The following is a 25,719-nucleotide window of genomic DNA, read 5'->3' as shown; positions in this document are numbered from 1 at the left end:
GGCAGAGTGTTGAACCAGTCTGTTTTGGCCATTGCAACCTTCTTGAGATGACTTTTGGGACCCAGAGTGTCATAATTAAAGTACATCTATTTTCCTTTTTGAATAGGTTAGGCTCAAAAAGCGATAATTCATGGAAGTCAATGTGCAAAACCTGCATGCTGGGGCCTCCCTGGAAATGGGGGACCAAGGGGGTGAAGTGGTGGATTTAGATGGCGATGAAGATACCGTTGAAGAAAATAATTCTTTGAAAGAGAATCTTTGTGCCTGGAAGCATGACACTGAGGTCCGGACAAGTCCATTTCAAATGGAAGACAAAGAGGGTGAATGCATCAAAAGTTTGGTACACAAAAAAACACTGCCCACCTTTAAATATTCCTGCTCCCCGGACCTAGAGATTTCCCAAAGTCCCTGCTTTCAGTTTGACAGGTTAGCTCCTGCCAGGGTCTCCTTGTCTCCATCTCTTCGGAGGATGGGGAGAAACATGTTGGTGCCACCAGCTTCGCAGGAACTCAGGAGGGCGGGGAAGCGATTCAAAGACACTGAAGAGCACACCTCTGACAGTGACTCCTCTGTGCCATCAGATAACTTACAGAGTCCACATCCTGCATCTGATCCATCCTTAGATAGCCAAAGACCTTTAAGTAAGGAGACTCCAGCACAACTACAGCAACAACAAGACGCTGTGCAAAGTGCGGAAGGCCTGTTAGCTGTAAACCAGCAAAAGAGTGATCATGTTGGGGGTGCAGAGATCACCCCCCATACAGAGAAAGACACTCCTCTATGGGCAAGACGAGGAGTTGACTGCAAGTTTGGTTTATTGGATAATCTTCAGCAGGTAAAATACACAGCTACTTTATATTTTCATACTTTATCACTGCGTTTAACTTTCTATTAGCAAAAGATAAACAATTTTCAGGCATTTACCTTTTTACACATAGAAGGGGCCTCTGACTTATATGTGTTCCCACTTTGTGACCAAATTTGATTTTCCTCAATTATTGCCTTTGCAACATGCAAATACTGTCCATTCCTTGGCCACCCAGAATGTGTTATTCTTTGCTGCAATGTGGTTCCTTGACTATCTAGTATTTTCTGCTACCTCAGCCAGTTGACAGTTCAATTGGATGTGAGCTTAGACAGTGGGGAATGGAATTTTCTAGCCCAATCCCATTGTTATCTGATGCCCCATTTTCATTAGGGCTTGATGATCAGTGTAGGGACCCAAGCTGATTTTCCTCTCCCCAATCCAGAAGTATTGAAACTAATTGTAGCACTTCTATTACTAAACCAGCTGAGATCCGATAACTCAGCAGAGGCCAAAGCTATCTTGGGATCATCCTGGTCTGCAAGGCCTAGTACTCAGGAAGCTATAAGAAATGATGTGTTTCCATTTGTTACTAAATGACTAATGGGTAATTAAAATATGATTATGGGGGTCTGGTTAATGCTGATGATCTTGTCTATAAGGCTAGACTGAAGGCAATTGCAAGAATTCTGGGTAAATTCTCATTGTATTCCATGGGCATATGATTCAGGACTAAGCAGCCGCTTGATTAATACCCCATCCACCACCTTACTACATTTCAAAAGTACTTCATTAGCTGTAAAATACTTTAAGACGTCATGAGAGGTGCTACATCAATGCAAGTTTTTACTCATTTCTTGGTGTATGTGCTAGCAACTCATTGGGGTAATTTGGAGTTTGGTTATTGGTGTAAAATGGTTGATATTAATATGGTTGCTCTTTACAATGCACCCGATTGAAGTTAAGAAAATGGAAAACAGGGAAAAATTCTTACCAAGCAGGTGAATGGGTATTCTCTGTTAAACACTGTCACCCAACCTGACACTTCAGTTTGTGGGACAGTAGGATTATTGTTCTAAAAGGGTGTGCAAGGCATTTACAACCTATTTACCTCAATTCAGATTACCACAGCCTTATCTTCAGTTGATCTTTGGTTGACTCGTGCTTGCAGTGCATTTTATGAGGTAAACAAGATCAACAGGACAATCAAGATTCACAGAATATCAAAGCAGAAAGATTGTGGCATTAGTTGGTAGCGTTCTAAAGAAAGAAAAGAACTTTCATTTCTATGAAGCATCTTTTATCACTTCAAGATGTTATAAAGGGCTTCACAGCCAATTAAGCACTTTTGAAGTAGCGTCATTGTTTTAATATAGGAAACCCATCAACCGAACAGCACACAGCAAGTTCCCACAAAACGCAAAGTGATACATTGCCAGAAAATCTGTTTTAGTCATGCTGGTTGAGGGATTAATGCCACCCAGGACACTGGGAGAACTACAGTCTAGGTTTATGTTTAATGTCCCTTCCAAAAGATGGCGCCACTGAAGGGGCAGCATGCCCTTAGTCGTGTTGGGCTCTCTTTGAGGGGTCTATGATTCAGGTTCAAAGCCTGAGACAAACCTCTTTACTCAAAAGCCAGGGAACATGGAAGCTTACAGTTGACACCCCATTTAACATCAACAGCGCGCGCTTCCACAGTGCGGATTAGAAAGAAAAACCCCAAAAGCTCGAAGCCTGAGGTAGATAAAGGGATTTTAACCTAAAATCCTTACAGATTTGTTGTGTACTTCCAGTGTTTTGTGACTTTATATCTTTCACATGTTATTTTCTGATTTGTATCATTTTTATTTCAAACATAATAAAAACCAGGATGTAATGCTATTGTTATTTTACTAGGCTAATCATGTGAGAAATTCTAAACTGAGAATTTAAATTTACATTTAGGGGAGGCAGTGGCATAGTGGTATTGTCACTGGACTAGTATTCTAGAGACCCAGGGTAATGCTCTGGGGACCTGGGTTCGAATCCCACCACGGCAGATGGTAAAATTTCAATTCAATAAAAATCTGGAATTAAAAGTCTGATGATGACCATGAAACCATTGCCGATTGTCGTAAAAACCCATCTGGTTCACTAATGTCCTTTAGGGAAGGAAATCTGCCATCCTTACCTGGCCTGGCCTACATGTGACTCCAGACCCATAGCAATGTGGTTGACTCTTAGGGATGGGCAATAAATGCTGGCCTAGCCCACATCCCATGAACGAATATAAAAAGAAATCTGGAAATAAGAAGTTGGCCAGTAACAGTGATCAGTGAAGCTGTCAGATTATGGTAAACTACCCAACTGGTTAACTGGTTTCTCTTTTGGTCTAACAAGTAACTTAGTCATAGCAAACCGGTTAAGGGTGAACAATAAATGCTGGCCTTGCCACACTCAGAGAATGAATAAAAAATTCAAAAGCAGTATAAATTGCACCAATGATTGTGTCACTGTGCTATTGTTCATAAACATGACAAAATATTTTCCATGGCAACTATTGCTTAAATGGTGTTATTGTCTCAATAGAAATCCAAAGAGCTTTTTTTTAACTTTATAGGGTGGGACTCGGTGGCGTGGCCTAAGTACAACACCCACTCAAACTTATCTTTACATTATGCTGCCTGCTTCCCTGTGAACCCAGTTGGAATGAGATGATCACTGATCACATTCACTGCAACTACGTCATGATACCATCACTTTGTGATGAAAAGCATACCTACATACAAACATGCAAATTAAGAGCAGGAGTAGGCCACTCGGCCCCTCGAGCCTGCTCTCCCACTCGATAAGATCATGGCTGATCTGATTGTAACCTCAACTCCACATTCCAGTCTACTCCAATAACCTTTCACCCCTTTGCTTTTCAAGAATCTATCGAGCTTGTCCTCTTAAAAATATTCAAAGACTGCTACATCCACCACCATTTTGAAGAAGAGCATTCCAAAGACTCCCAAACCCCTGAGAAAAAATATTTCTCCTCACCTCTGTCTTAAATGGGTGACCTCTTATTTTTAAACAATGACCCCCAAGTTCTAGATTCTCCCACAAGAGGAAACATCCTTTCCACATTCACCCTTTCGAGACCCCTTAGGATCTTATATGTTTCAATCGAGCATTTGTATGTTCGTAAACAGGATGGGCATATAGAGGTGACAATTTTATGATCGGGATTGGCCACGTACACAGTAAGGGAGATGCAAAGAGTTTGGACAACAAAAATTTGGGATTTCATAAATAGGAACAAACAGGAGCCAATTTGAGAAGTTGGATAATGCATCAGTCAGGCCACTATTGTATGATACAAATACAGAAAAGGGTAGAAAGGTCTAGCAGCATCTATGGAGAGAAACAGAGTCAACGTTTTGAGTCCATATGACTCTTCTTCAGCTCTGAAGAAGAGTCATACAAACTCAAAACATTATCTATTTCTCTCTCCACAGATGCTTCTAGTCCTGCTGAGTTTTTCCACCATTTTCTGTTTTTATTTCAGATTTCCAGCATCTGCAGTATTTTGCTTTTATCTCACTGTTGTATGTTGTTGTATGTGCCTGCATGCCATTGTAATGTAAAGGTGCTTGGCAGAGCAAAGGTTAACATAGGACTGGAGAATATCACCACCCAAGTATGATGTATAGAGTCACATGGTCATAGACTAAGAGAACAGTCTAGAGGGAACACTCTAGAAGCAGCTTAGCCTGCATAGTGAGCAGCACCATGCATGACAATAACCTGGGATCTTTAAATAGATAGAGGGTACCAATAAAGGGTTCATGTTCAAACATACAAGACCTTCTCATCAATGAGGCATCACTGCACACCATATTACAACAGCTACTGTTAAGATTGTTTTGTTCAGCTTTGTGACCTCCTGTTATATAAAAAGTATTAAAACTATAAATAACATACAGCTCAGATTCACTGAGATCATATGAAGGGTGAAAAATTGTGGTTATGAGGAGAGACTTGAAATAATGGGACTGTTGCCACAGGAGCACAGAGGGTAAGAGGAGATTCAATTGAGTTGTTTTGAAGTGATTCAATCAATTATAATTGCCGTTAAGAGAAAGGGGAATTAGAGATTAGGAAAAGTTTATTTTAATAGGGGCAAAAGAATGGGAGGCCATTCAGCCCATCAAGGATGGTCACTATTCAAGAAAGTGATGCTTAATCTGTCTCATAATTCCATTTATCCGTTGTTGCTCTATTATCCCCGATACCTCAGTCCTGAAAGCTCCAACTGAACCCCAGCATCCATAGCCTTTTGGGGGAAGAGAGTTCTCGATTTCCACTAACCTTTGTGTGGAAAACTGCTTCCTGATTTCACTCCTGAATGGCCTAGCTCTAATTTTAGATTATGTGCCCTTGCTCTTTCCATCAGAGGAAATTGTTTCTCTGTAACTATTTTACGAAATCCTTCTGTCATTTTAAAAATTTCGATCACATCGTCCCTCGGTCTCCTAAACTCAAGAGAACTGCAACCTGTCCATTCCTTTAAGCCCTTGTATCATTCTGGTAAATTTATACTGCACCTCCTCCAAAGGCCAATATATCCTTCCTGAGTTGCAGTGTCAAAACTGCATGCAGTTACTCCAGATGGAATCTGGTTGGGATCTGACCAATTTATCTGGCCTGAGGTAAAGGCCCCTCGCAGTCAACCTCCTTTACACACACAGTTATTAAATTATAAGATGTTATACCACTGGAAATGTTTCATGTAGAGACATCTTTTGGGGCAAGGAAAGAAAGAACTTGCATTTCTGTAGTGCCTTTCAAGAAATCCCATGGGATGTGCTGGTAAGGCCAGTATTTGTTGCCCATCCATAATTGCCCTTGACCTGAGTGCCTTGCTAGGCCATTTCAGAATCAGCCACATTGCTGTGGGTCTGGAATCATATGTAGGCGAGACCAGGTAAGGACAGCAGATTTCCCTCCCTAAAGGGCATTAGTGAGCCAGATGGGTTTTTACAAGAATTGATGATAGCTGTCATGGTCACCACCACTGAGACTAGCTTTCAATTCTAGATTTTATTAATTGAATTTAAATTCCGCCAGCTGCTGTGGTAGGATTTGAACCCATGCCCCAGGACACCGGCCTGGGTCTCTGGATTACTAGTCCACTATGCCACTGTCTACCCATTGGCTTTATAGCCAATGAAGCACCTCTGAAGTATGGTTATAATGTAGAAAACGTGGCAGCCAACTTACGCACAGCAAGCTCCACAAAACAACAATGTGATAATGACTAGAGTTTGTTCTCTAAGGGCCGGACTTTCGCAGACTTGGGAAAACTCTGCAGACCTTTAAAAATGGCAGTGGGGCGCAGATGTGGAAGCCATGCCCCCATTTCCAACAGATCCAATTTTTGCCAGTAGAGAAAAGGGGATAAGACATGACTTACACAGGCGGGAAACCCAAACTCAGCTGGGCCATTTGAACTTAGTGTTGAGCTTTGCTATTGCAAGGGCCATAACCCACAGAGTGGGAGTCACGAATTGATGGAGTAGCCCTAAATGCGCTTGAAGGGCAGTTAAGTTCTGTATAACTGTAATGATCAGAAGTTTTTTTTTAAATACTCGACTCTTTAAACCTTAAAAAACAGGGTACAGCTGTCACTGAGAGTGAAAAAAACTGCTGCTGGACTGCTTTGGTTGACAGGCTATCTGTTGCAGATTTTCAAAAACAGTAGCATTTAGTTGTATGACTTCAATAGAGTTCTTTGTTGGCATTTCCCCAAGGGCTATTATTTTTCTTGGTGAGAGCTTGGCTGAGTTTCAAAGGCAACACTTATCCCACCAAGAGATTCTGAGCTCACAGTTTGAGTGACAGTTTAAAGACACTATTAAATAATTAGTTGTCTTTGATGTGGGATCTCAGTAGAAATTTGTTTTTATAAGGGATTAACCATTTAGAAATTTAAAGGCATTGAGTTTTTTTTGATACAATGCTGCACAACAGACTAGCGAGCAAAGTTGGAGCTCATGGAATAAAAGGGACAGTAGCAACATGGATATAAAATTGGCTGAGTGACAGGACAAAGAGTAATGGTTAGTGGATGTTTTTCAGACTGGAGGAAGGTTTATAGTGAAGTTCCCCAGGGGTCAGTGATAGGACCCCTGCTTTCCTTATTAAAAATTAATGACCGAAACCTCGGTGTACAGGGCACAATTACAAAATTTGCACATGATATAAAACTTGGAAGCATTGTGAACTTTGAGGAGAATAGTGTGGAGCTTCAAAAGGACATAGACAAGTGAATTTGGTGGCAGGTGGCAGATGAGGTTCAATGTGGAGAAATGTGAAGTGATTCATTTTGGTAGGAAGAACATGGAGAGGTAATATAAAATAAAGGTTACAATTCTAAAGAGGGCACATTAGCAGAGGGACCTGGGTGAATATGTGCATAAATCATTGAAGGTGGCAGGACAGGTTGAGAGCACGGTTAATAAAACATACAGTATCCTAGGCTTTATTAATAGGGGCATAGAAAGAGCAAGGAGTAAAAACAGAAAATGCTGGAAAAACTCAGCATGTCTGGCAGCATCTGTACAGAGAGAAACAGAGTTAACATTTCGAGTCCATATGACTCCAGAGCTGAAGGGAGGTAGAAATGTGAAGGATTTTATACTGTTTAAGAGGAAGTGGAGCAGGTGGAGCAAAATAGAAGGTCAGCGATAGGTGGGAGCCAAGGAGAGATTGACAAAGATCTCATGGACACAAGACAAAGGGAGTGTTAATAGTAGTGTTAAAAACCTAAAGGAGTTGCTGATAGTGGCATAAAGGGAAGATAGCAGAATGTGTTAATAACAGAACAAGTGTCAGTGCTCTGTGAAAGCAACACAAGAACTAGCGACAGATGGCCCTGTGATGGTGGGGGTGGGAAAGAAAAATTTGATTAAAAAGGGGTCAAGGTGTAGGAGAAAGCAAGAGCAAGGATGTTATGTTGAACTTGTATAAGATGCTAGTTTGGCCTCAGCTAGAATATTGTGTCCAGTTCTGGGCGCCACACTGTAGGAAGAATATGAAGGTATTTGAGAGAGTGGTTCCAGAGATAAGGCGTTTCTGTTATGAAGATAGATTGGAGAAGTTGGGACCCTTTCCCTTGGAGAAGAGAAGGCTGAGAGGAGATTTGATAGAGGTATTCAAAAATCATGAGGGGTCTGGAAAGAGTAGATACTCTGTGAAAGGATCAAGAACACGAGAGCACAGATTTTAAAATAATTAGCAAAAGAAGCAAAAGTGATATGAGAAAAAACTTTTTCACACTGCAAGTGATTGAGGTCTGGAATGCACTGCCTGAGCGTGGGGTGGAGGCAGTTTCAATCGAAGCATTCAAAAGGGAATTAGACTGTTATCTGAAAAGCAAGAATGTGCCCTCTGAGGCCAGTATCATTTTGTGTCAATAATATTTTTATGTTGCTTCAATTAATGTTTTGCCTTTCATGATGTCAGATTTCCTAAGGCACTACACAGTTAAATTAATTTGAAGTACAGTCTCTGTTATAGTTAATGTGGCAACCAATTTTCATAGAGCAAAGTCTCACACACAGCAGTGAGCTAAATAGTCAGAGGAAAGAAATTTAGGGAATGCTATGTGAAGATGGCTAAGGTCTATTTAATTCACTTTTTACTATCCTGATACTGTGGTTGCATGATACAATAATTTCTGCAGCAGAAATTAGAACTAGAATGAGTAATTTTTATGACCATGCAGTTGGTACTGCTGAGTTATTTTAAAAAATCCCAGAGGGAAACTTTAAACAACTGTCATAACCTATAATTTTAAGTGTTATGTTTGAGATGCAACTCTAAATTCAGGAAATATACCACCAGTTCTCGAGAGGTTTTATATTAAGCTAAATGAAACATTTTATTAATTTTCACAAGTTAAATACACACATGACTACAAATTACTACGATCATAACTTTTAACAAATTCCCAAACTAATTTCCATTAAGGCAACAGCAACCCACAGACTTAACTAGACACCAGGCAAAGCATTTTCACCTTATGAATTCAAAATGACGTTCTTTTCACTTTGGCTCCTGTGGAGACAGTTGGAGGCTTACAGTTGCCTTTTGATCTCACATTGCCTCTGCCCCGCACACACAAAACTGCTGAAGTTATTCCTACCACGCCCATTGAATGTAAATTCTCATTGTATCACCAACCTCTGAACTAAACCTCTCGAACAATAAAACCCCTTTCATAGTACTAATTTTTTTAGTAATATAAACATATTGCTTGGTATCTGCTGGATACCACTTCTTGAATGCTCTATTCAAAAAATGCAAATGCACTCTACCTCTCTTACATCTCAAAACTAGGACACATCAAAGCACCCAGACCAGCTGGCTTTAATCCAATTAAGACACACCCACAGACGACTATTTTAAAAGAAAAATATTTTCCAATAATACTATATATGTTAATAGCTTCATGACAGTAATAATGGTAAAACGTCAAAATTTAAGGCTCTTTATCTGAAGACACACAGCATTTGTAACAAGATAGATGAGTTGACAGCACGAATAGAAATAAATGAATATGACTTGATAGCTATTACAGAGACATGGTTGCAGGGTGACCAAGACTGGGAACTCAATATTCAAGAGATTTTGATGTTCTGGAAAATAGGCAAAAAGGAAAAGGAGGTGGGGGTAGCTTTGTTAATAAAGGAAGGTATCAGTGCGGTGGTGAGTAGTGATTTAGGTGCAATAGATTGTGATATGGAATTAGTTTGGGTAGAAGTAAGGAATAGCAAGGGGAAGAAGTTGTCTAAAGCTGGCTGGGAAAATAGACTAAGGGGAAGGTCGGTGGATGAGCAGTGGCAGACGTTTGAGCAGGCATTTCATAACATTCAGCAAAAATTTATCCCGGTCAAAAAGGAGGACTCAATAAGAAGGATGAACCACCCATGATCAACAAAGGTGGTCAAGGAGATTATCCAATCAAAAACTAAGGCATACAAAGTGGCAAAAACTAGTGGTAGGCCAGAGGATTGGGATTTTTTTGGGGAACCAGCAGTTGATGACTAAAAAGCTAATAAAGAGGGAGAAAATTGATTATGAAAGTAAATTGGCAAGTATAAAAACAAACAGCAAGAGCTTCTGTGGGTATATAAAGAAAGTGACTAAAGTGAGCATGGGACCCTTGGAGGATGCGACTGGAGAATTGATAACGGGAAACAAGGAAATGGCAGATAATTTAAACCGATATTTTGCATCGGTCTTCACGGTGGAGGACACTGTAAACATCCCAAAGATATCAGATTGCCAAGGAGTTAATGGGAGGAAAGATCTTGTAACGGTCTCTATCATGAGGGACAAAGTATTAGACAATTAATGGGACTAAAGGCAGACAAGTCATCAGGACCTGATAGCCTGCATCCAAGGGTTTTAAAGGAAGTGGCTGCAGAGATAGTGGAGGCATTGGTCGAAAAATTCCAGAACACACTAGATTCCGAGAGGGTCCCAGCGGATTGGAAAACCCTTAACATGACACCCCTGTTCAAGAAAAGTGGGAGGCAAAAACCAGGAAACTAGGCCAATCAGCCTAACATCTGTCATTGGGAAAATACTAGAGTCCATTATTAAGGAAGAAATAGCAGGACACTTAGAAAAGATTAACACAAACAGAGTCAAGATGGTTTTGTGAAAGGGAAATCATGTTTGACAAATTTGTTAAGAGTTCTTTGAGGATATAATAAGCATAGTTGATAAAGGGGAACTGGTAGATGTGTATTTGGATTTCCAGAAGGCATTTGATAAGGTGCCACATAAAAGGTTATTGCACAAGGTAGGAGCTCACAGTATTGAGGATTGGTTAACACACAGAAGACAGAGAGTTGGGATTAATAGGTCTTTTTCAGGTTGGAAAGACCTACAAGGATCAGTCCTAGGGTCTCAATTATTTACTATCTATATTAATGTCTTGGAGGAGGGGGCAGAGGGTAATGTATCCAAATTTGCTGAAAATGCAAAAATAGGTCTGAGGGTATGTTGTGATGAGGATATAAGGACTGTGCAAGGGGATATAGACAGGTTGAGTGAGTGGGTGAAAACTTGGCAGACGGAGTTTAACGTAGGAAAGTGTGAGGTTATGCACTTTGGTAGGAAGAATCAAAAGGAAGACTATTATTTAAATGGAGAGAGACTCCAAAAAAGTGCAGCACAGAGGGATCTGGGTGTACTTGTGCATGAAACACAAAAAGTTAACATGCAGGTGCAGCAAGTAATTAAGAAGGCAAATGGAATTTTGGCATGTTTTGCTAAGGGGTTGGAGTTTAAAAATAGGAAAGTCTTGTTACAACTTTACAGGGTATTGGTAAGGCCGCACCTGGAGAACTGTGTACAGATTTGGTCCCTGTATTTAAGAAAGGACATAACTGGCATTGGAGGCAGTTCAAAAGAGATTCACTAGGCTGATTCCTGGGATTAAGGGGTTGACTTATCAAGAATGGCTTGGCCTTTATTCATTAGAGTTTAAAAGAATGAGGGGTGATTTTATTGAAACGTACAAGATTCTGAGGGGTAAAAACAAAAAAACTGCGGATGCTGGAAATCCAAAACAAAAACAGAATTACCTGGAAAAACTCAGCAGGTCTGGCAGCATCGGCGGAGAAGAAAAGAGTTGACGTTTCGAGTCCTCATGACCCTTCGACAGAACTTGAGTTCGAGTCCAAGAAAGAGTTGAAATATAAGCTGGTTTAAGGTGTGTGTGTGGGGGGGCGGAGAGAGAGAGAGAGAGAGAGAGAGGTGGAGTTGGGGTGTGGTTGTAGGGACAAACAAGCAGTGATAGAAGCAGATCATCAAAAGATGTCAACGACAATAGTACAATAGAACACATAGGTGTTAAAGTTAAAGTTGGTGATATTATCTAAACGAATGTGCTAATTAAGAATGGATGGTAGGGCACTCAAGGTATAGCTCTAGTGGGGTTTTTTTTTATAATGGAAATAGGGGGGAAAAGGAAAATCTTTATAATTTATTGGAAAAAAAAGGAAGGGGGAAACAGAAAGGGGGTGGGGATGGGGGAGGGAGCTCACGACCTAAAGTTGTTGAATTCAATATTCAGTCCGGAAGGCTGTAAAGTCCCTAGTCGGAAGATGAGGTGTTGTTCCTCCAGGAGGAACTGGAGGAACGACACCTCATCTTCCGACTAGGGACTTTACAGCCTTCTGGACTGAATATTGAATTCAACAACTTTAGGTCGTGAGCTCCCTCCCCCATCCCCACCCCCTTTCTGTTTCCCCCTTCCTTTTTTTTCCAATAAATTATAAAGATTTTCCTTTTCCCCCCTATTTCCATTATAAAAAAAAACCCCACTAGAGCTATACCTTGAGTGCCCTACCATCCATTCTTAATTAGCACATTCGTTTAGATAATATCACCAACTTTAACTTTAACACCTATGTGTTCTATTGTACTATTGTCGTTGACATCTTTTGATGATCTGCTTCTATCACTGCTTGTTTGTCCCTACAACCACACCCACCCCCCCACCTCTCTCTCTCTCTCTATCTCTCCGCCCCCCCACACACACACCTTAAACCAGCTTATATTTCAACTCTTTCTTGGACTCGAACTCAAGTTCTGTCGAAGGGTCATGAGGACTCGAAACGTCAACTCTTTTCTTCTCTGCCGATGCTGCCAGACCTGCTGAGTTTTTCCAAGATTCTGAGGGGGCTTGACAGGGTAGATGTTGAGAAGATGTTTCCACTAATGGAGGAATCTCGAACTAGGGGACATAGTTACAGAATAAGGGGACACTCATTTAAAACTGAGATGCGAAGGAATACTTTCTCTCATAGGATAGTGAATATCTGGAATTCTCTATCCCAGAGAGTTGTGGAGGCTAGATCATTGAAAGTATTTAAAGAGGAGGTAGATAGATTTTTGAAATATTGGGAGTTGAGAGTTATGAGGAGCTGGCATGAAAGAGGAGTTGAGGCCTGGGGCAGATCAGCCATGATCTTATTGAATGGTGGGGTAGGCTTGAGGGGCCGAATGGCCTACTCCTGCTCCTATTTCTTATGATGTTCTGTTCAAACTGCTTCCACCCACTCCTGAGGCCACCTGTTCCATAGATTGACTTCTTGCTGACTGAAACATTGGCTGAATTTTCCTGGCTCCATAGTAGTAGGCTTGGAGGTGAGGAGGGAAAGCTGGGAAAATAGTGGGGAGCTGAATCAGGACAGCTCCCTACACTTGGGAATGTTCCCAGGGGCAGCTACTGAATGAAGGCAGGAGGCCAATTTGCATGCGCAGGGCCCCAGTTTGGGGTGACTTTGCAGCACCCTTGGGGCGAAGCCCCCCACCCCGATCCCCTAAACAGCATGTAACAGCTTCCTGCTTCATGAAGATGATCTGCCTGTGGCAGGCTGTGGGGTGGGGGAAAGGGTCCCTCCATGCCCTAAAGTGGTGGCCACCAGAAAGAAAGGCTGCACTCCCTGCTCAAAACTGGAGGCTTCTCAGGAGGGGTTTCCCCTAGGGCTCTACCCTTTTAAAATCTTCATATAAATTTTCATCTTACTTTTAAGGTGCCCACACAGTCCCCAGTATGCCTCCGCTGTACCCACCTCCCTCATTGGGATCTGCCCAGGCTCTCGAATTGCAGATCCTCTGAGCTGGCAGCATCACACAAGTGTCAGGCAATGACCATCTCCAAAAAGAAAAAATCGAACATCACCCCTTGATGTTCAATGGCATTACCATCACTGACTCCCCAACTATCGACATCCTGGGGGGTTACCATTGACCAGAAACTGAACTGGACCAGCCATATAAATACTGTGGCTACAAGAACAGGTCAGAGGATAGGAATCTGTGATGAATAGCTCACCTCCTGGCCCCCAAAGCCTGTCCACCATGCGCAAGGCACAAGTCAGGAGTGTGATAGAATACTCCCCACTTGCCTGGATGAGTGCAGCTCCCACAACACCCAAGAAGCTTGACACTACCCAGCCCACTTGATTGGCACCAAATCCACAAACGTTCACTCCCTCCACCACCGACCCACATTAGCAGCAGTGTGCACCATCTACAAGATTCACTGCAGGAACTCACCAAGGCTCCTTCGACAGCATCTTCCAAACCCACGACCACTACCATCTAGAAGGACAAGAGCAGCAGATAGATGGGAACACCACCACCTGGAAGTTCCCCTCCAAGCCACACACCATCCTGATTTGGAAATATATTGCCGTTCCTTCACTGTCGCTGGGTCAAAATTCTGGAACTCCCTTCCTCACTGCACTGTGGATGTACCTACATCACATGGGCTACAGTGGTTCAAGAAGGCAGCTCACCACCACCTTCTGAAGGGCAACTAGGAATGGGCAATAAATGCTGGCCCAGCCAGCGACACCCACATCCCGTGAATGAATAAAAAAAAACATTGAGAGCCTGCCTGAGGATGGCGAGTGCAGAGGCAGCCAATTTGGAGGCCGTCCTTGGAAAGATCACTGAGCCGGTCTCGCTTCAGCAAAAGTGGGCTTGGGATGTCGGGGTCCGGAAGGCTACTGGAAAATCCTGGTTATTGTTTCCACAAAATCATTTTGAAATTATCCCTCCCCTCACCACCAACACCAACCCCCCCCACACTTCAAACACGGGCAGATTCCTTTGATTCTACTGTTTTGGGCAGGCTGTCTTGTCATGCTCTCCATTATCCAATCCTTTTAAAATCCAAAACCCTCTACTCCGGTGAGAACATGCTCAATTTAAGTAATCCTTCCTCACAATTCAATCTCTTCTTCATCATAATCATTTTAGTTGCCTTGTCTCTATCTTTTCAATAGCTGCAATGTACTTCTTTTATTCTATGATAACCAGAATTGTACACAGTGTTCCATGTGTGGTTACATCAATTATTTATAAAGTGAGAGGATTACTTCGCTATTTAGGCTCATTATCGATCTTTTAATACATTCAAACATCTGAATTTCCAGTTCCCAGGCACTGGTCCAGCATTCTGTCATTTCTGGAAGATTTTTGCCAAACTTTCTGTAGTTTATTCCCTTATTTTGTTAAGGTTAATCATGTCCTGGGATATTTTACATCCAGTCTGAGAGGGCAGAAAGGCCAAGAGAGGCTCAAAGGCCAAAAGGGGCTCAAAGGCCTCCTGATTTTGAACATCTTCATTAAATCTCCCCTTAACCTTCTCTGCTGCAGGGAGAACAATCGCAGTTTCTCCACGTAATTGGAGACCCTCAGCTGTGGTACCATTTTAGTAAATCTCCTCTGACCCTCTCCAAGGCTTTCACATCCTTCTTAAAATGCAATGCCCAGAACCTTTTATCCGATTGGTTGCAAGCTCTGAGATAATTTCCAACTCAAATCAGAAGATTACCTCCAATTCCATGGCCATCAAATTCCCTTCTTATTAAATATGCTGATTACTCTTACTGGATTGACTTTTTGAGTGACTTACTTGATCAGCCAAATCGCTCAGCAAGTTACTTCAGAAAGGCATTTTCACTCATAGACACTAGGCTGAGATATTAATGTACAAAAGCACCATCCCAAACCCAGAAGGAATCTCCTTTGTTCCCTGGGAAGACCTCATTGCAAGAATGAAAAGCTGCAACTGTTCATCACTTAACTGAGCAGCAACAGGACTTCTGCAAACACTTTTCAAAAATCTAACAACCAAGCCAGTGACAGTTGGACCTTAACTCCTTCATTGTCAAGCCAAACCCTTGCAGCTAATTTGGAAAGAGGAAATCTTCTTTGAGTTGGCAAGTACTGGGTACTGAAACTGGCAACTTTTATAAGGCAGGCCTGGAATGGAAATTTCCTGAATTGGCACTGTGAGTTCTGAGTGTACTCATTGTCTTTACGCCCATTATTGGCGGGTCAGAATTCTCAGATTCAGGACAAACTCGACAGCACGTCTCACAGTTGGGAGTGAGCTCAGACTTTGCAACAACAATAATGTGTGTTTCTAGAATGCTTTTAACATGGCAACATGTCCCAAAGAGCTTCACAGGAGTATTTCAAACACAATTAGACATTGAGCCATGTTAATGCCTTGCTAATTACATTAAGGTTTGTTAATGTCCATTACATTGTTACAGTTAAGAAAAACAGGAGATGGGTATTAATTGCTTTGAGCACATATAAACAGGGGAAAGCTAGGACACTGGGTTGAGTGGGTGGAGAACTGAGGGACTGAACAAGTCAATAAGCTCCCTCAATAAAGAAAAGCTCTGTGTCTTGGTTTCTACTTCACCAACCGGCTTGGATCCTGTTAATAAGCCACATAAGGAGATATTAGGACAGATGACCAAATGTTTCGCCAAAGAGGTAGATTTTAAGGAGCATCTTAAAGGGGAAGAGGGAGATGGGGAGATGGAGAGATTTAGAGAGGGAATTACAGAATTTAGGACCCTGACAGCTGAAAGCATAGCCTCCAATGGTGGAGTGATTAAGATCAGGATACATATGAGGCCAGAATTGGAAGAATGTAGATATCTCAGAGGGTTGTGGGGCTGGAAGAAATTACAGAGACAGGGAGGAGTAAAGCCATGTAGGGATTTGAAAACAACGATGAGAGGCACTGTTTAACTGGAGCCAGTTTAGGTCAGTGAGTACCGGGGTGATAAGGGCCTTTTATTTAATTGTAGGGCTGCAAGAGATTACCTTTCTGCCTCGCAACCCTGAATGTGGAAGCTCCATCCACACAATTGGTGACACAGTAGGCAGAATTTTCAGGTCCCATCGTGGTCTGGAAGGGCGGCAGACCCAGCCCAAAAATACTGGTGCTGGCTGGCGTTGCCAGTTTCCTGGCCCGTTCCCACAGCCAGCCATTTTAGAGGAGGGGAGGCTTTGGTGCTGGCACAGCTGCCCACCCCCCTCCACCAAAGGTAGGCAGCCAATTTGGCTCATTAAGATCCTTGTTAAGGACAATATAAGGAGGGCTGATTGGGATTTTCAGACAGCCTCAAGTTTCCCCATGTGACAGTGTGGACGTTTGTGGGGGAGGGTGCAGTTTAATTTGCCTGGAGATGGGCACCTCGGGCAGGCTGGGGAGGCAACACGCCAGGCCTAGAGGGCCTCTTTGCCTGCCTGCGTACAGCCACAGGAGTCGAGAGAGATTTCTCAAACAGCCCCCCTGCACTCTCCAGTTCCTCCCCACACCCCCTCAACAGTGGTGGCCTGGTTGCTTTTTTATTGTTTATTTGAATTTTAATGCAATAGTGCCTCCATGTTGAAGAATCCTCTCAGTTACTTACCCTCTACTATAGGTTGCTAGTGCTTTTAAGCTGGAAGTCCTCTGATTGGCCCTCTAGTTTTGAGACCCTGCCTACTGCCCTTAATTGAATAGGGAACTCCTCTCCATGCCAATTAAGAGGGCACCACCGTGAAACCTCAGGTCCGTAACTGTTTCCCCCCCTACACCGGCACCCCGCTCCCACCCCGCCCCCACCCTCATGGTGAGCAGTTTCAGAGTACGGATTCCTGTTTCCCATCCCCAAAACAAACATCCAGCCCTGTGTGCTGCACAGTTAACCACGCATGGTGCTTAATTTCTTTTTCTGTTGTTAAGGGTAGCAGGGATAGTTTTGTGTTAACATTTTTATATTTTGCATTATCATTTGCTTTTGCTGGGTCTGATGTGGTTGTAAAATGCAACAGTTAATTTTCCCTTCTCTGCTTTGTTGGGTAATAACCTGAAGGCTTCAAAGTTTTGCTTGGGGAGGCCTGTTCTTGAAACTTGAGAACTAGAAGCCTTGGTGTAAACTGATTAAGAATATTGGTGATAATCAGGGAATATCACAAACATGCAATACTACACACACATACACACATGATTTTTAATGAAATACTGGTACATTTAAAAACAAGGAGACAAAATTAATTGTAGCTTTCAGATAAAACAAACATAAAGGGCATAGGGAACAATTGGACCCAGAATGATCAAATTTAATAGCCATTAATTATTTTATTTCCCATATATAAATTTCCAGTTCCTACTTATAATGTAATTACACCCTCCCACCAGTCATGACGTTCCAATGTCTCAATTGGCGGGAGGCTGTAATTACCATGTGACATGTTTACGCCCAACCCTTCAACTTCTGGTATCTCCCTGCACAACCCTCTGACTTGCGGCCTCTTCTCCCTCCCCTACCCACCATCTCACCGAACCTACTGTTCCCTAACTCACCCTCTTGCCGCTTCCCTGCCCTGAACCTGCTTTCTCGTTCAAGATCCTGATCAGGAATTTAACCAACGTTGACATTTATGCGGAGATTTGGTAAGCATAAAAACACTTAACACTCACAAAACAGTTGGTAAGTTAAACTTTTGATAATACCTGTCAATTCTGAATGTATTGAGGAAGGAGCAAAGGTACTGAAGGCTGTCTGATGCTGTTAACTGCATCCCATTGCTGTTAATATGTCATGTGGGAGAGGCTAATCTGTTCAAGTAAAATTTTAATGTAAGTCTAAGAAGACTCAGGACAATTTAACAGGCAAATTTAACCATGTTTTGATAATACATTTTTGATGTATTTTGAAATTTAAAATCATTTGTTTAAATCTTATTTTGGACAACAGAAATTATAGTTACTGAGAGAAAAAAAATCAAAGCATTTTGAGAGAATTGTAGGAACCCAGTGGCCAGATTATTCAATCATAATGAGGAGTTCTCATTAGGAGTTCCATTATGAATTAAGAACTTGTAAAGGAAAAAAGTAACAACAAATTGTGGCCTAAACATAATGACGAGAGCTCCAGCGATGCCGATGGGAAGTGTGTCAAGATTTATCCCTCAATCAACACCTAAAACAGACTATCTGGTCATTATCTCATTGCTGTTTACGGGAGCTTGCTTTGCTCCTACATTACAATAGTGACTACATGAAACATTTCTGTGTATGATTCTGAATGCAACACCTTCTCTGCTGTCACAAACTATTTTGCACAAACTAATTAAGTTGTGTTTGATTGTCTAATCATTTTTACAGTATATGTTTTGTAACAGCAGACTTAACTATGACTAGAAGACTTTCCCAACTGTTTCCTGATTCTCAACTTATTTTATTTCTTCTCTCTTACCAGACGATCCAAGAAGGACAGCCTGAGAGGTATCTAACCTAACCTAATTGATTGCAGCTATAAAAACCCATTCTGCTTTCTGTGCTAGCAGTTTATATGGGAGTTAACTGGTAACCAGGAGTAAATAAAAAAAAATGGTCTCTTTTCATTAGGACAAAGCAGATTACAAAGTTATAAGATAGAAATGTTTAAAATGAAAAGGGTAGATAAAAGCAGAGAGGAGGTCTTGCGGCGCAGTGGGTAGTGTCCCTATTTCGGGGCCAGAAGCTCCATATTGAAGTTCCACTTCAGGACTTGATGGCCGTGGATGGTGTAATCATAACGTGGCCAAACAGGTTGATTATCTGCCTGTAAATCCTTCCAATACGCCTGAAGGCAGGTGGTAAGAGTGGGGAGAGTTTCTTTGTCAGCCATACTGCCAAAGGCAATGGCAAACCACTGAGTACTTTGCCAAGCATAAGCATAGACTAAACCAGTGGAAGTCCGTGGTCATCAACGCCCCCTTAGGGCATGGTACCTGGAGGAGGAGATACAAACAGAGTAATTCCAGTAGTTCAGATATCTAAGATAAGGGGCGACAGATACAAGATTATATATTTTGGAACTAGAACAGAGATAAGGAGAAACTTATTCACACGGAGTTGTGAGCTGTAGAATTCACTTGCAGAGTTAGTGCTTGAAGCAGACACAATGTTAACAGTCAAGATTGGATTGATTAGGTGGCTGAAAGGATATGGGAATAGGATGGGTAAATGTGATTCAGACAAGTTGTTCATGTGGAGAGGAAACACCAAGCCACACAAGGAGAAATTAAGACAGGTGATCAAAAGTTTGGTAAAAGAGATATAGATTTTAAGGTGCATCTTAAAGTAGAGAGACGGAGAAGTTTAGAGGGGCAATTGCAGAGTATTAAGGCCCAGGCAATTGATGGTAATGGTGGGATGATTAAAATTTGGGATGCTCAAGGCGCCAGAATTAAAGGGGCGCAGATATCTGAGGGTTGTAGAGGTTTTAGGGATAGGAATGGGCATCTTTAATCCCTTTAAGAAAGATATAATGATTATACTCACTTTAGTGCAGAAGGGTTGCAAAATCTGAATGAGATGAACTCATGGGAGTTCCTCTTAAGTTTGTGCTGACATAGAATTGGAGAAGTTAGTGGAAGTCATGATGAAACTGTGCCAGCTCCAGACAGACCACACTAAGCATATGTCCTTTTCTGGTGATCCGGGCACAAGGGAGACGCTGAAGGATTGTTGGCAGCGCAGAGGTCCGAGTTACCAGGAAAAACTGGAGGAGCATGGCTTCTTCAGTCATGAAAGCCTTCTTGACCATCTAACTGCAGCTGGAGAATCAGCTGCAATGGCTTTTCTCCCCATTCCTGCACCAGTAATGCTTCTGAGAAGCAACTTGGGACATTTTATTACATTAAAGGAGTTTAGAAATGCAAGTTTTTATGGTTATCATTATAGAGATGATCATATAGAGAGGCACATATAATTCAGGGAATGGAAATAGCAAATCTGGAATATTACTTTAAACTTTAAAAGTAGAACAAGGGGTCATGGATTATAACTGTAAGATGCATGCAGACTGATAACGGGAGTTTTCTTTACATCACTGGGGCGTATTTTGAGTAGCCCATTTTATTTCATTAAGAATATGAAAACACCAATTCTAAATTAAAAATTTAGAACAATTTCTAAATTTGCTGATGTCACCAAATTGTGGGGGGGGGCGTATTGTCAATACTGAGGTGGACTGCAGCAAATTACAGGAGGACATTAATAAGCTCAAAGGATGGACAAATAGGTGGCAAATCAAGTTCAACATAGATAAATGTGAAGTAGTACACTAATTACTTCAAAGGTGCAAGTCTAGGTGGAGTATAGGAACAAAGGGATCTCAGAGCACCAATATACCGATCACAACAGTTATGTCACAGGTTAGCAAGGCCATAAAAAAGCAAACCAAGCCATAGGCTATGAGGGATAGAATTGAGAAATGGGGCATTCATGCTAAATCTGTATCAAACCTTGGTATGACCACACTTAGAGTACTCCGTGTTGTTCTAGTGGCCATATTATAAAAAGGATACAGAAGCAGTGGAGAAGGTGCAGGAAGATACTATAAGTACATGAGTATACGAGTGAGGAAAGTATATCAAGGAGCCCCAGGAAAACTGGAATCAATGAGAATCGGGGGAGGGGGAAAATCTCCACTAGTCATATCCAGCACAAAGGAAGATGGTTGTGGTTGTTGGAGATCAATCACCTCAACTCCAGGACATCACTAGGAGTTCCTCAGGGTAGTGTCCTCAGCCCAGCTATCTTCAGCTGCTTCTTCGATGACTTTCCTTCCGTCATAATGTCAGAAGTGGGGATGTTTGCTGGTGATTGCACAATGTTCAGCTCCATTCACGACTCCTCAGATACTGAAGCAGTCCATGTCCAAATGCAGCCAGACCTGGACAATATCCAGGCCTGGGCTGACAAGTGGCAAGTAACATTCATGCCATGCATCCCGAATAGAGGATTTTAAAATAATGAAAAGTTTTGATCGAGTGGATACAGAGAGAATGTTTCCACTTTTGGGAAGAGTATAACTAGAGGCCATCGATATAAGATAGCCACCAAGAAACCCAATAGGGAATTCAGAAGAAACTTGTTCACCGAAAGAGAGTTAAGAATGTGGAACTCACTATCACGGGGAGCATTTGAAGTGAATGGTAAAGATACATTTAAGGGGAAATGAGACAAATATGAGTGAGAAGGGATTAGAGGGTTACACTAATAGATTTAGGTAAGAAGGGATGGGAGGAGGCTGGAGTGGAGCAGAAACATTGGCATGGACTAGTTGGGTCGAATGGCCTGATTCTGTGGCATATATCCTACGTAATAAAAGTGGAAGATGTAACACAGGGTGTCAACTCATTATCACCTAATCTTTCCGTTGCACAGTCAGAATCTATCCCAGTATGTGGTCATCACATGGAATTGACTTCCAGTGTTGTGCAGGACAAAACCCCAGAATCATTTAAGAACCAATTGGATGCTAAACTAGGACCCTGACAGTTTTCTGGATAGATAAGCTGAGATGTGATGAATGGCCATCACTCATCCTTGATCATTTGACTCCATTCAGCCCCATCTGTGTGACTTTACACACAAATACTATTAGTGTTCAGTAGTTTCAGACATATTGCGAATCTGGGATGATTGCACCCAAAGTGCGGTATCGGACAGGTAAAACAAAGTTTTATCCACCGGCTGCAATGGTGGATTTTCACACCATATCGTCCCAAACCCGCCACATTAATTATGCATTCCCGGGAAACATACTGTTTCGATGGTGGGTGGGCACTCATTCACCTGCCACGCCATCACCTCACCACTTCATGCTGGACGCCATATTTAAAGTGCAGCCACGCACGCACCTCTCAGTGCTTCCAGCCCAGGACTGCTGCACAGAAGACAGGATGGCCCCGAAAGGCGCAAAGACTGCAGCCCCCCAGGTTTAATGATGCGTCCCTCAAGTGCCTTTTGGATGTTGTGGAGGCCCACTGTGATGTCTTCTACACCTGCTGTGGCCACAGGAGGGGCAGCAATGTTACAACACCAGCTTGGTAGGCAATGGCAGTGGTGATCAGTGCCTATGCTGCACAGAAGAGGTTGGCCATCCAAAGCAGATAGAGGCTGCCAGGGTAAGACAACCATCTCATCACTCTAAACTCTCACACTGAAGCCCGTCACAAATTCACTAGCATCTCACTCACTGCCAGCTTAACGGACATCACTACCAATTCTCTCTATCATACCCTCACATGTCCACCTGGCCTCATCTCCTCTGGAGGCCTCCTCAGCCTTCACCATCTTGAGGCCATTTGCCCAGATCAACTTGTGCCCCCACACACACCTGGGGTATCCTGCTTCCCCAGTACAGCACTCACCCTGCAGCCTCTTCCGTCGTCTGAGGCCCCTTTTCCCTCCTTTTCCAAATAAACCCTAGCCCTGCAGCCGTATAAAGCCACTCCTGCCTTATGGCTGGTGTGGTAGGTAGAGACCTACCCATGATGCCCTCTAAAAGTGATGTGGTGCTGCCTGTGAAGCCTGGAGCTGATGACAGCAAGTGCTGAGTGAAGCAAGGTAGGCAAATGAACCTCAAAATCCCAAGCAAAGTGCAGCTTACCAGGTGCACGTTGCTAATGTGCTATTGTGAAACATGCCGACATAGGTGAACGATCCAGCGTCGGGGGGCTGATTCTGGTGGGCTGGCCTTACAATGGTTCCCAACGTCCGATGGTAGGAGACGTGACCCGCCATCGACGTGCTGAGCGGACGATCACAAACTGGTTCCACGATGTTGTGAGACCGATTTTTGGCCGCCTCGCCAAATTGTCCGCTTATGCCACCGAGCACAACCGACACCAGTGGGCATGGATAATTCTGCCAATTGGATTCCAGGGACCACTTGAGCCCCCATCATCACTGTCACCACAACTGGCAGAAAAATCTGTTCTAGATTAACAGCTGATACTTCTTAGTAATTATGCTGTTTTGCTTTATGTCATAAAGTAGCCTTTTCTATATGACAGTGCCACTTTCAGAGGATCATGACTCAGCTATATCACTCATACAGTGAACTTCTCTGGACTATGAATAGGATATCTCAATTCCTTTTGACAGGTTCCTCAGGCTATCAAGACCAGCCCTTCTAAAGGCATGTTTATTGGAAGCCTTGCACCTCATTCTGAAGCTTTCTGAGTGGGCCCAAATTTAATTTCAGTCAAAATGTTGGAAGGGGCCATTCAACAAACCAGATTTCATCCGGATACGCTGGTCAGATTAGATCTGTGTACTTGTAAACTGTGCCAGTGAATATACATGTACTTAAACAAAATGATTTACTTTAATTGACTGCACAAATATTGATTGTTGTATGAATGAAGTTTGGAACACAACTGTTTGCAAAGCAGAAGCCAAATCTTGATAATATATAACTTCTACAATTCTCAAAGTGTACCTAGTGTGGAAAAACTAACATGCAGGCAGTAAAGTCCAAACGTTTGATGCAAACTGAACATTTGTAAAAGGCAATAACTCAGGCTGATTATTTTCATCAAGTTAGTTGGAACTTTGGGATAATAAGGGATTAGCTAGTTTAATTGCACCTTGGGTTTTCTATCTTTTAAATCGATTGGACCCTGGTGATTAATGACAAGCAAATGACTAACAATCATAGTTCGGAAGGAGCAGCCAGTGCAGTGACTGGGCAACAGAAACAAAAGCAATGTTTGTAAGAAACATCCAATCATATTTTGTCCCAATTCTTAAAAGAGTTGCACCATTTATACAGTGATGAAGGGTATGAGAGAAGCAAAAAGCATTGAGGTACGTTTTGGCAAAGATTTTCAACTTGTTAACGCAGCATAAAAGAGGGGTTGAAAATTGGCTGCCCGTGGTAGAAATGGCCTGGATTACATTTCCAGTGAAATCAATGGTGATGGGATTCAGGCACTTTCAATCTCAGGTGGTCACCTTTACAAAAGCTGGGAATCTGAAAAACAGAAAGTGCTGGAAATACCAGGAGAGACGGTTTGGTCGTGGTAGACAGTGGTAGTGGTAATATCACTGGACTATTAATCTAGAGACCCAGGCGAATGCTCTGGGGACATGAGTTCAATCCCACCACCACATCTGATGGTATTTGAATTCAGTTAATAAATCTGGAATATAAAGCTAGTCTCAGTAATGGTGGCCACAAAACTATCATCAATTGTTGTAAAAACCCATCTGGTTCACTAATATCCTTTAGGGAAGGAAATCTGCCGTCCTTACCTGGTCTGGTCTAAATGTGACTTGAGACTCACAGCAATATGGTTGACTCTTAACTGCCCTCTGAATGGCCTAGCAAACTACTCGGTTCAAGGGCAATTACGGATGGGCAACAAATGTTGGCCTTGCCAGTGACGCCCACATCCCATGAGTGAATAAAGAAAAAACATTTCAGCAGGTCTGGCAGCATCTGTGGAGAGAGAAACAGAGTTAACCTTTCAGGTTGATGACTTTTCATCAGAACCAGCAAAGTTATAGACGAGCAACTTTTAAGCAAATATTTAAGCAGGGAAAGGGGTTTGGGTCGGTGAGTGGGAGGTTGAGAGGGGTCTGTGACAGAGTGGAGGGCAGGAACTATTAAATGATAAAATTGATATGGGGCAGGATTTTGGCCTTTGGAATGGGACCCTGATATTGGGGGCAAATGAGGTCACAATCCCACACGGTGTGGGAAACAGTCACCTGGCAGTGATTTTCCCTGAAATGGCCAATGACGAGTCAGTGGGTGGGCTCGCTGCCCAATTAAGGATGGAGGGGGGTCAGGCTCTTGAAGCTGGAGGGCCAAGGGCCAATAGGAGCCCCTCCAGCACTGAAGCAGCCTGCAGATAAGGGAGATAGAGAGACAGAGTGCCTCCATTTTGAGCCACCCTCTCTCCAACTTTTTAAACTTTAGAATTAAAAAATGGCTTCAGCAGTCAGGGCACCATTGTGGAGGGGTTGGGGAGAGAGCCCCCTCCACAGGGCTACCTGCAGCCGCAGCTATGGCCAGGCAGCAGGGAGAGCCTCAAATCCTACTTGGAGTGCTGGCCATCGCCACCCCCCTCCCCACGGGTCTGCCTTCAGGCCAATGATCTAGTCCCCAATGCCTCGAGGGGGGGTGCACCCACAGGCCAGCTGAAAAACTCCAGTTGGCCCCTGACAATAGGCCTCAATAAGCTCAGTTGGCTAATGCTGCCTAATCCTCCTCCCA

At 42.7% G+C, this 25,719-nt stretch overlaps 1 protein-coding gene across 4 annotated transcripts in view; it reads left to right on the top strand.

Annotated features, from left to right (window-relative positions):
- The window catches only part of plekhg7 (pleckstrin homology domain containing, family G (with RhoGef domain) member 7), an 80,848-nt gene that overhangs the window by 16,615 nt on the left and 38,514 nt on the right, over positions 1-25,719 (top strand). For 3 of the 4 annotated variants that reach the window (XM_041203295.1, XM_041203293.1, XM_041203294.1), the window contains exons 2-3: positions 107-835; positions 18,919-18,944. In XM_041203295.1, coding sequence (XP_041059229.1) covers positions 131-835; positions 18,919-18,944 — 731 coding nt within the window. In that variant the 5' untranslated portion in view covers positions 107-130. The remainder of the gene's footprint in view (positions 1-106; positions 836-18,918; positions 18,945-25,719) is intronic. The other variant, XM_041203297.1, reaches the window with a different exon arrangement.

Source organism: Carcharodon carcharias, chromosome 13 (assembly GCF_017639515.1).
Source record: "Carcharodon carcharias isolate sCarCar2 chromosome 13, sCarCar2.pri, whole genome shotgun sequence".
NCBI classification, from domain to species: Eukaryota; Metazoa; Chordata; class Chondrichthyes; order Lamniformes; family Lamnidae; genus Carcharodon; species Carcharodon carcharias.
This window is presented reverse-complemented; position numbering and strand designations above follow the sequence as displayed.